The following is a 12,092-nucleotide window of genomic DNA, read 5'->3' on the forward strand; positions in this document are numbered from 1 at the left end:
ATAGAAACCCAGTGAGAGCCGTTGACCTCCAACCACAGACAAGTTGTTCATTGTTGAATAAAGTAAAGAGGAAAACAAAAAACCCGTCTTGTCTTGGCCGTAAAGTGACTCAAAAAGAAATATAATGGTGCTACTTTGAAAGCTCACTGGAAAAATTCAACAACAAAAAAAGAGACATATGTTATATAACTTTGATTGTTTTAATTTTTCATCATATAATAGTAAAGTACAGATTACTCCACAGACTTTGCCATGCTTAAATGTAATAATGAAGACATTTATTGATATCGAAGGGGAGCAGTTTGCTTTTACTGTTCAGTTATAAAGCCATGTCAAGTATACGTGGCTTGAGTGAATATGCCTTATAAAGGATCAATCATATAATGCCGAAAAATCACCTTGGTAACAAGTAGCCAGTATATGATAATAAAGTGACATCCTGCGATACTTACTGAGCTGCTGTTCATGGCTGGATGTGCATGAGGTTCTTGCTTTAAGTGAAGGTGTTGCTGACCAGATGACAACTGTGACGACCAACTTCCCTTGTCACTGTCAAAGTTATATACACTGAAAACCTATAATGAAGCTTTACTGTCCTCAGACTTATGGCAGCCACACTAGAAATACTGTATATATCAGATTTTTTTTACTTTTTTTTACTTTTAAAAGAAAGGTGATCATTCTCATCTGATAGAATCAGTCCTCCCAGTCCTCCTTTACATGGTTATTAGCATGTGAGGCTTTTGTTAGCTTCTGCTACAGAGACACACCATCTTGCTTTGCTTGCTTTTGTTCATCTGTGTCTCGCTCTCCTCTGATCCTTTCCTTGATTCATCACTCAAGCCGCCTTTGCTGTGAGTCTTGGCTCAGGATCAGGAGTGTTTGATGGCGAGAGCAGGTGTGTGTGTGTGTGTGTGTGTGTGTGTGTGTGTGTGTGTGTGTGTGTGTGTGCGTGCGTGCGTGCGTGCGTGCGTGCGTGCGTGCGTGCGTGCGTGCGTGCGTGCGTGCGTGCGTGCGTGCGTGCGTGCGTGCGTGCGTGCGTGCGTGCGTGCGTGCGTGCGTGTGTGTGTGTGCCAGTGAGAAGATGTCAGACAGTGGTGTATAGGGACCTGGGGAGAGGTTGTCTACATGAGTATGATGTATGGTGTGTGTCTGTGTGTGTGCGTACGTGCCTTCGTGTGTGTGTGTGTGTGTGTGTGTGTGTGTGTGTGTGTGTGTGTGTGTGTGTGTGTGTGTGTGTGTGTGTGTGTGTGTGTGTGTGTGTGTGTGTGTGTGTGTGTGTGTGTGTGGTCGTATGTTTGCTGTGGAGTGCCGCTTTTCACCACAGCGTGTTTCCACAGATGTAGCAGCATGGGAAAGGAGCTGATCAAGTGTATCCATATAAAGATAAAAGATAATGAGCTGCTTCAGTCCACAGACAGTCACTAATGGGTGTTCAGGGCAGAGAATCTGAGGGCTGCTCTCACTGCATAGCCGTTGCTGCAGGTGATATTATCACTACAGGATAACCCCGTCAAAGAGTGTGTGTTCGGCAGTAAAGAAAGAGACAAAGCCCGCGTGTTGCTTGTTGACTCGCCAAGTACATGAACAGGACTTTGTCCACCAGCAAACATATTTCCAAACTACAGCAAATGACTTTTCCCTCTCCTGTGAGACATACTTCAATATTGCCGGTTGCCTTTACAGTTGGGCTTGGAGTTATAGCTTGTATTGTATAATTTATAACTCTGGTTGGTCTATTACTTCTGAATACCCACTGGGCTGTCTGAGTAATTTGTTTGTGCATTCGGTACATTATCAGCCGCAGATGTGTGCTGAGGTTGTTTTCGATCTCTTTTAAATGTTCCAGGAGCTAGCAGGGGAGCCAATAAAATGATCCCTGAAATAGTGTCAGCAAGCTGAATATAAACCACCCGCAATGTATCTGAGGAGAAAGTCCTGACATTGTTATTGACTAAATTGTGCTTTCACTGATGTTTTTATTTTTATTTTTTTTTGTGTCTTGTCCCGCCCTCAGGAGACTGCCATTTGACTGAGTGGTCGACGTGGAGCTCTTGCCAGTTGACTTGTTTGGAGGGGCGGAGCTTTGAGACCACCGGTCGCCAAGCGCGCTCCAGAGCCGTCATCATTCAAGTCATGGAGAATCAGGCCAGCTGCCCACATCAAGTGTTTGAGACAAAGCCTTGTAAAGGTACTGAAGATGCCATGTGTACTGTAGACATGTGTCATACCCCCAAAAGGAGGCAGAATCAAAGTCTGTTTGTCAACAATCCATCATGTGAAAAAAAAACTTGTAAAAATGATGTACTATGGACATTAATGGCATCACTTTCCATGCAACGCCATGTCACATTACATTTTCTGCTTGTCGGTTTTCAAGAGCAAATATTGGAATAACCTTTCTCAGCTGGTATTAGAATGACTCAAAACAAATGCTTCAGTCCACTATATCATATTTGGTCATCTTAACCTTTTGAAAATGGTCAGTGTGATGTTTTCTTAACCACACAAGCTGGGTTCAGATGCTATGTGATAATGTTGCTTTACAGCTGTGTCAGGGCTCGGAAATCTGAGCGGAGAAATTAGATGTTTTTTTTGACAATTTTATTGACTTGTAACTCCAGCTCCGCCCCAGTGTGTATGAAGTCACACTATTCTTGTGAATGAAAGAGGTCACAATGTTTTTACTAATACTGTACATAGAGCGGTTAGCTCATCAACAACTTTACTTGAAACACGTGCTGTTTTCTGACGTGAACCTGGAATGCGAGAAGTACGGGAAAACTGTCTTTTGATAAATGTGGGAGAAACTATAGATATGCGTGTGAGGACTACATAAAGAGTTTTTCCCGAATGCAGATGTCCTTCAGACTATAGTCCAAAGCTACACAGTGTGTGTCGGTGCATGGTCACCTTGAAAAGTCACGACAGAAAACCGTTCAAACGGTCCCACTGCCAACATCTCATAATGTCATGGATTAAAGGCTTCTTTAGGGTCCTACTCAACATAAACCTGTCTGATTGGAGGTGAAAGGTTAAAAGGTGATATTACAAAATGTTTTCTAAATGATCAGCTCCACTATAAATGACACGTGATTTGTAACTGCAAAGGTATTACTGAAGCTGTCAGCACCAATGTTACAGTGAAGGCGTTCAATAAAACACCAGAGAAACATTGCAGGTGTTTTCAAGAAGTATTTTTTTTATTATTTTTTTTAACTGATGGCTGACTTCCACCGGGAAATAATGTTTATTAAATATTGTAGTACTTGATTTCTGTCCAGTGGACTAACACAGCTTTAATCACCCACACAGTATTTTAAGTTAAGTGTGTGCTTTGTCCCTGACGTAAAAAAGCAGTTTTAGCACCTGTTGAGGATAATGTACAATTTGTAGCCATAGATTAGATTATTTATTCACTGTGGTTCATCTTTGTAAACTTGCCCTGAAAACCAACCTTGCACATATGGTGAGATTTTCTTTATTAGATAAAATCAGATTTATGTGTCTTTCATCAAATCAATCTTCCCCGATAGCTCCCTCCAATTCCAACCAGTTTCATCTCATTTTCTCCAAAGATGCCCTTGTCTCATAGAACAATACTTTCGAAGAAAAGTAGCTCTTTTTTTCCTTTCACAGCCGCCATAATAAGTCTCAGCTTGTGCTAGAAAGTAGTAGGGCAGAAATAAGGGGTGGTTAATGTCTATAGGAGCCTGGCGAGAAGTCTGGATGCCCAACTCAGGGTACTAATGAGTGCTGTCTCTTCCTCGCAGGAGGAAAATGCCACAGTTACCAGTGGAGGACAGGAGGTTGGAGCAACAACGAGAGAGTGGTGTGGTGCCAGCGTTCAGACGGTGTCAATGTCACAGGTGAGCAGCTGCAGTTTCCTCTGGCTTCCCCTGATGGGTCCTACAGGGCCTTTTGTGAAGGTACAGGTTGCTTTCTGAAATGTGAATCTGGAACAACGGGGGCTGCAAGCGACAGTGTCCTATGTTGTTCAGACTTAATCAGTTCATTGCGAGGGAACCAAAAACAGAGATGTTCATACACTCTAAATCAATTCAGGCAGTTCTACAATACTATTATCGCAGTACAATGACAATGAATCTTCTTTTATCCGTTAAAGAAAAGCTGTCACACCAGTGAGTTTGGCAGATGTGGTTGTAGCAGGTTGTTCAGAAATACATTTAGAACAGATTTCCTTGTTGGTTCAGGAGATAATTGGAAAAGAGACATTTGCGGAGATGTGAGAGGAGCACTTATAAAACTGCATGAAATGTCTTTTAGTTTACTTTAGCATTGCACAGTACTGTCTGTGATTTGTGTCTTACACCATATATCAATGGTTCCCAACCTTTCTTCCCTTCAAAGCGCACACAGATTTTCTTTAAGGAAAGCTGCAGACCCCCTCCCCAATTTGCCACAAAGTTACAGTGAAGCCCCACTCTTCAAAATAAAAGCAATAGGTAGTTCCCAGATCTTGTGGAAAGTGTCTTACTTTGGTTTTCTTTGAGGTGTGCAAATGTAATTCCAACAACCTCAGATCAGCCTCAGGCCAATACTTTGATCTCTGTCACTCTACTCCGAGGGGGTCCTGGACCCTAGAGTTGAGAACCAACTCTTGTGTGCCAACATGTTTTACCCACTTTTTTCTCACATGAGTCATTTTTCATCCTGAACCTGCCGTAGGAGCATATATGAACCATACTTCCACTGCCCTCTCACATAGATATGCAGATTCTCACACACACCAACAATAGTGTTAGCACAGTGTTCTGCTTGAATTTAACACCTTATTTGATCTGCCTATTCTCGGCGCAGCCTCCATTGATTTCCTCTCTGCCTCTTAACATAAGTAATCAATATACCAGACTCTGAGCTGGGAGGCTTTCAATCCATATAAATATAATCATGCATTCCTGTTTGTGGGAAGCAAAACAGGCGTAGAGAAAAAGAACAAAGGTAATAGTGCTGTGGGAATGAAAGCTTTAGGCAGGCTTGATGTGCTGTAAATAGTGGGTGAATGTGATCTTATCGCTGTAAGGAAGTGTTTCTGGCAAATATGGGCCCAGTAGGAATAAGCTCCCTCTGCAGAGAAGGCAAGAACCTGAAGCATTACTCTTTGATATTTTGACATGCAATTTTCCATGTTGGAATTAAAATGTTCACAAATTGATCAGGGACCATGATAGGCAACTGAGCCCATTAATCAGGTGTGACAATGCATTCATTTAGTGATCAATGGACATAAGGGAACACAAATAAGAACATGCTGTCTCTCTCCAGGGGGTTGTTTCCCGCAAAAAAGGCCGACAACGCTCAGACACTGCCATCCTCCGTGCACCAAACCCTTCTCGCACTGCACACCGGTAAGGTGACCGTACTTTGATCAGCAGACTTTCTGTAATTTCTTGTGTTTTTGCTGTTTCCAGCCGCCCCTACATCCTGGATGGGGAGTTAAATGGATTTTGACAGATGACATTTTTAATTTAGTAGAACAGGCCATTAAGGAATAATCACATTAATACCAATGAATGTGGGCTCCATGTCAGCTTGGGACTACACCTATAATATATGGGGGGGTTGGCTGCACACCGGCTGCATTAAAATGACAAATATTAGTCTTTGCTTGTAGTCTTACTGCCCCTTAGAGTGCGTCCATGTAACTGCATACACAACTGCAAATCTGGGATTGTGACTGGCATTTGTTTTCAGTGTCTTTTTTTTTTTTTACTTTTTTTTTTTTTGTAAAACCCTGATGGTTTTTCACCACTTTCTAAATCTGGAAAATGGTATCATCTGTCTGATGAGGAGCATACTTCAATATTAGAGTTTGGAAATGATGACCTGTGTTAAGAGTAGGATGTCTTTTAACCGAGTGAAAGCAGGATAGTCGGGAAGCTGCAGCGTTGTGCAGGAAAAGGGAAAGTAACGAGAGCTGTCATCTTCGGTTGGCTGTAAATGATATAGTCCTGACCTTGCTTCCCTTCCTCATGCAGAGTGGTGTGTGTGGGTGTGAGAAGGGTTACACTGAAGTGATGACCACACACGGCTTCTTGGACTACTGCACCAGGACCCCGGGGGTGGACAACAACAAGAAGGCTGATGTGAAAACCAACTCCGGAAGATTAAAACCCGGGCCATCTCAGGCCAGAGACCTCTTTACTGAGTGGACCTTACGACCTGTTGGCCCAGGTACTGAAATGGAAATCATCCAAACAGCTCAACCAGTGATCCTCTGATTTTTCCTGGCTTTGAACCTGCTTTTCTAGCGCTAGGATCACTGAAATTGGGGAGGAATTCATTCTGGGTCAATGTTTTTGAAAGGCTCATCATTATGTGCTTTAAAAAAAAAAGGGGGAAAAAAAAAACATCAATGGACTATAACGCTGCCAAGAAAATCTAGTTATTCCTCTGCTGCATGGTTGAAAAGAGAGCAAACCTATTCTTTCTTCTGAATTGTGGGGGGAAGAAAAGGCCTTACAGATATCCAGATAAAAGAAGTAAACGTACAAAGTGTACTTAAAACCTCGCACTAAAAACTGCTTCTTGATCACACAGATGGAAGAGTAAAGCTGTGGGTTTACGCCGTGACTGCAGTTGGATTCATCCTTATACTCTGCATTATTGCATTATCGTTCCTGGTCTGGTATGTACTATATTACTCTCTGTGCTCTACATCAAAAAACAAACGCTCTATTGTAGGTCACACACATTATAAAACAAGAATAGAATGAACATCTAGAAGCCAAGCAGGCGCCTTTCCTCGAACAGTACCCTGTCAAGTATGAGTTATATACCTCCCGATATTTTGTCTGCCGTGTGCTGCTGTTATCAGATAATGGAATTCTGGGTAAAGACAGAAATCAAGTTGGGCTGCCTTGTGCAACTGAGCCACTGAGTCACATACTCTCTTTGGTTTTCTTTCTTATGTTTGTTTTTTTATTTGTTCCTTCAGTAAGCCAACTAAAGCCACCAAGACGTCTCCTCCACCTCAGAAGCCCTTGACCCTGGCCTACGACGGAGACATGGATATGTAAACCAGGCTGTTATACCTCATGCTTGGCCTCAGACCGACTCCTGACTGCATTCAGATCGTTAGTGAGCACGCCTGTCCGTCTGTCACATACAACTGTCCACCGACCTTCATAAGTTGGGTTCAGGGTTCAGCAAAAAAAAAAAAAAGACTAAAACGATGACGTGCAGTTTTGCTGCTAACGCGCAATGCAGCCCAGAATTTGTTTGGCTTTGGCTGACTCTCGAAAGAAGAGGAACCAAAATGGATGGAGGTGAAGATGAGGCATGGACCTCGAGTTTCTTTTTTCTTTTAACTGCCTGAAACTAAACAGTCAAAACACTGTTTGCAAGCTTCACAAGCCGAGATGATGAAGACGAAGCTAATCTCAAATGGGGAGTTGGTATAGTTTTTTTGTTGGTAATTTTATTTTTTTTTTTTTTGAGTTTCAAGAATCAGAGGGACCATCAAGGTTTTTTTCTGTCTTGTAATTGTGTCGTGAGGGAGACGGGAGTATCTCCAGCCTGCAGACATTCAAAAGCTGAACAAGGGAACATTTGACTTTGACTCAGCAGTGCTGGATCTGTATGGACAGAAACGTTACAAGCCTTTTGGGTAAACTACGCAGCCTTTTTTCGAGAATAAACAAGACGATATATGCACTACGTTAGTGCTGATTCCATTTTGGTTTTACTTTCAAATGACTTTTCTAGTGTTTTAATTGTACCGCAAGTTTTTTGCTGTCTGACTGTGTTTTTTTGTTGATGATGCCATATGTTGTGTATCTGTGGAAACCAAAAGCAAGCTTGCCTTGAGTTTAACAAAACAATGATGCAGTATTTTTTTTTCCCTCCCTGATACATATAAAACTGAATCGAGCAACTGAATATGGGTGTCGCTTGTATGGAGATAAAAAAAAAAAGATAACTGGTACAGTAAGGGATCGCAAGGAATCCACAAACACAATACCTTTAATGCCAATCAAATTACGAGATACCAGCATGATGAAAGTCATACCTCATATACACTGTTTCACCAAATATAGAGAAAAGCACTGATCACCAAAACACACAGGAGGATAGAAGAGAACTAAACACGGTGTCTTTATTACAAGAAACACTTTTTTTTTTTTTTTTTTTTATCAATAGGATGTTACAGTTCAGTTATTTCCTTTTTAAAGTATTTCTTTCACAAGTTAAATTAAAATACAAGGTCGCCAGGCAGAAAAGCAGAGCAGCGTTCTGTTCTATCTGCTTTTTTTATTTGGTCATACCATGAACACAGGGCTCAAGGCAAAAAAAGATAGCAAATACTAAATATTGCAAAGAATACTTAATAATCAGAGGTTCACGGGTTTGAATCCCACTGCTGACACGTGACCACTGTGGGTCACTGAGCAAGGCCAAAGAACCCGCCTCCTCCGAGTATGTGTAGTTAAGATAAACTATGAATAGGATGGGTTAAAGAAATATTTCCCTTAAGGAAACTTATCAAGTGTGTTTTCTTTCTTTCTTTTATTTTCCTTTTTTTTTTTTGCCCAGGGATTTTTTGGGTTTCATTGACTTTCCCATCTTCAAGTCATTCCGAAATGTTTTGCTTCACAAAAAAACGATGTTAGATTTTTGCATATGGATCATTAAGTTTGACGAGACTGATCACTGGTCATGGACACCGTCCACTCTGCCTCCAGATGTTTTCCTGCTCCAACAACTGATTCGAGTGCAGGTGTCTTCATCCGGCTTTCCCGTGAAGCTTAATGTCCACTCATTCATTTGAATCATGTCACTCGGCATCGGGGTACATTTAGAAACTCTCCATGATCAGTCGTAAAATATTAATGCATTACTGGTGTTAGGAGAGCAGACACTGATCAGAGTTTAAGCTGTTTCTCCACAAAGTAAAGATTCGATCTTGTGTTATCCAACCTCCTTTTGAATGTATTTTGCCAGTAACACTATAATCTCCATGGCTGTGCACATATGGTTGTTACAATGTCATCAACATCACAACAACTGTATTTCAACAGCTGACTGTATGTAGGCATGCTTGATCCATTTTGGCAAAAAGTGCTCCAAGTGGCCTTGCACAGAGTCTGTTTTACAAGTTGCCAAAACATTTTCTTTTGAGCAGTGTTTCTAATATTTTGGCCATCATAGGTACATATGGTACATGTCAGTAAAAGTAAATTCAAAATACAGAAAGGTTCTAAATGACTTACCGTCAAATTTCTACAGCAAAACTAAGGAACGGCCAACATCTGACCTGATGTGTTAACTCTTATTGGAAATCTTGAAATATGTCCACCAATTGTTTACAGTACCATGCTATTTGTGTTACTATTGTGTGTACATGGAGAGCTGGACAAAAATGCAAATAAATTGTGAAACCATGTGGAAAATAAAGTGCTCTGTTCTTCCATCTCTATCGCACATCTTCAGAGTTCAAATCGCAAGAAATGTTTCAAAGGGAGACGCTGTGTTCTTCATTGGCTCCTTGACTTTCGAGTCCTGATAAATTGTAATTACTGATGCCGGCTCTGAGGCAAAGCCCAGAATAGATAAGCAGTTGATAAGATTCATCTTACCCTGCAGTCAGATTCCCTGCAAGATAGTCCCAGGATGCTCGGAGGGTGCGAGGACGCGGGCGTTTAAATCTTTTGTCTCATCTAATACATTTATTTAAGACTGTCACTTTTGGTTAGGGGAAGGTTGAGTCCAAGTGCTTGTGTCACGGCCATCTGATCTGTGGCAAAGATGTGGGCACATCTTGTCATGTTCAATTCATCTCATTTTGGTAGCTTTCAAGACATTTGCAGATTTCGTTGAAGGCGTGCAAACAGACTGAGAATGGCAATTTTGTTTTAATTTATTTAATTTGTCTCTTATCGGGGAGCTGCAATCATCCTGATAAAATGCAATGTGCTGCAGTTTTTTGGAGCAGAGTGGGAGCATGATGAATGTTTAGCAGGAACAATGCATAACGTTTTAAAGTAATGAATGTTTATTTGTCATTTATTACTAATTTAACATGTGCTTAACAATACGTCAGCAGCGAGATGAGATTGTTGCATCATTTCCATAGTCTGCTGGTGGTAGTTTATCTTTCCAAAACAACAATGTTAATGTCCTTCAATTTTCAATCATATATATGGAATTCAAACATCGCTGGATGATGATTTCTGAACGAAAACGGAAAGCAACAGGAAGACGGTGGAGAAAATCTCTCATGCAGAAGGGACCAGCTGGACTCAACGGTGGAAAATCAGCTGCATGTTGCTCGTGCATTGCAGACATCTGGATCACCGGGATTTTTCTTGCCTTTATACTCACAGCAAGGTTTCACCACATGGAGCTCACCTGCAGTCAGTGACAATCGATAGAGCTGTTGAATCATCTTAGATGAATGATGAAACAGCAAGGCCATTTACCTTTGGCTTTGCTTGACTTACTGGGTCTCATATCATGGGAATCAAGTTTTTGCTGTCTAGGTGAAGTGCTGAGAAAATCCAAAGAAGAAAAAGGAAGAATGCTGTTCTCAAAAAAAATAAACTTTTTGTAAAGTACCACCACAATGATTTCTCTTTCCCTGTAGAGTAATTCCACTTAATGCTCTGGTTTCTTCAATGCTTATTGTGAAGTGTTTCTGAAATGATTTCATGAAATGCCTGAGTTCAAACTGAATTTGCTTCTGGTTTAGTTTAATTAATCAAACAGTAAATACTGAACAATTACACTATATCTGGCTTAAATGTGGCCGAAATGATCTTCATCACCTCCATCACTAGTCAAACCAACAACATCTTCTGTCTGTCCATCTTCTATACTTATATCCTGTTCAGGATGGTGAGGTGCTGGAGCCAATCCAAGCTTACTATGGGCGAGGGCAGGATACAAATGATTTGGTCACCGATCAACCTCATATGCTTATTATTGTACTGCGGGAGGATCCACGCACAAATAAAATGTGCAAATTCCACCCGGCTGGTATTGGAACCAACGACCTTCTCGCTGTGAGGTGAGAGCGTCGACCACTGCTCCACCATGCAGCCCCCAAAAAGTTTTTGATTTGTGGAAATTGGGGTTCCAATTTTCTCATGTCTCTAGTACACTCACAGAGTCAAGTGGTAAAGAAACTTTACCTAATCCGACCTTGTATTCTAAAATCAAAGTAGACCAGCAGCACTGCGTCGGTGCTGGCCGCAGTGTGTGCCACAGTGGGTGTGTGCCGGTGGGTGAGTATCTCGATGAGAGAGGGCGAGGGAAGGGAGAGACAGAGAGAGAAAGAGAGACTTTGATATATTCTAATGAATATCTGGTACTGAATTAGACAGAGTTAGCCCGACTGTGTTTTATCAAATGCAAGAGAGGTGTCGTCCCAATTAAGCAAATCTTGGTGAAAAATACTTTTCCACCCACTGATTCTTTTTTTTTTTTTTTTGGTCTTTTTGGTTTTTGGTACACTTCTCCTGATTAAATGAAGACCAAGGCCCTCAGATCTGAGAGTGCGAAGGTGGCACATGGAGAACAATGAGGTCGGAAAGATAAGATGGTGCAAGCTCGTGTAATTAATAAAGGGACTTTGAAGTTTAGTCTGGTCTGAACACGGACCCACTGAAGGCAGGACATGCTGCTGTAATAAGGTCAGCTGCTTCAGTTTTAGCCCCAGCTGCAGTGTTTTATTTTTCAAGCTGGATGTTCAAATATGACCACAAAATAAATTGCCACTACAAAAAAATATGATCCTTTATTTATTATTTACCACTGTCCGTTTTACAGGCAAAGTGCTGAGAGATGCCAGGGCCAGATGCGGACAGAGACTTACACTTTTATTTCTCCTGTCTATAGGTGAGTTCACCAAGGATGCATGAGAACTCTTTAATTCAAGGTTGTACGGTGCAGAGCCATTACCAAACTGAAACAATTACTTCCTAACAGTGTTGATTTCCACACCCAATTTACAGTTACAGACACCTTCAAAACAAGTAGGCTTCAAACTAAGTAGACAACTCATCATGGAGAAGAAAACAGCTTCGTCTGTTAATATCATCCATTCTCAATCATTCCTCCAAAATCGTGAA

The 12,092-nt window shown here is 41.4% G+C and overlaps 1 protein-coding gene across 1 annotated transcript in view; it reads left to right on the plus strand.

Annotated features, from left to right (window-relative positions):
* thsd7ba (thrombospondin, type I, domain containing 7Ba) overlaps positions 1-7,040 on the plus strand; it is a gene marked incomplete at both ends in the record, with an annotated part of 150,573 nt that extends 143,533 nt beyond the window's left edge. Inside the window, 6 exons of the mRNA XM_080478203.1 lie at positions 2,018-2,191; positions 3,774-3,929; positions 5,287-5,369; positions 6,000-6,195; positions 6,562-6,649; positions 6,959-7,040. Of these exons, the coding sequence (XP_080334329.1) occupies positions 2,018-2,191; positions 3,774-3,929; positions 5,287-5,369; positions 6,000-6,195; positions 6,562-6,649; positions 6,959-7,040 (779 nt within the window). The remainder of the gene's footprint in view (positions 1-2,017; positions 2,192-3,773; positions 3,930-5,286; positions 5,370-5,999; positions 6,196-6,561; positions 6,650-6,958) is intronic.
* Between the last annotated feature and the right edge of the window lie 5,052 nt (positions 7,041-12,092).

The sequence above is a fragment of the Lipophrys pholis genome, assembly GCF_963383615.2.
Source record: "Lipophrys pholis genome assembly, chromosome: 13".
NCBI classification, from domain to species: domain Eukaryota; kingdom Metazoa; phylum Chordata; class Actinopteri; order Blenniiformes; family Blenniidae; genus Lipophrys; species Lipophrys pholis.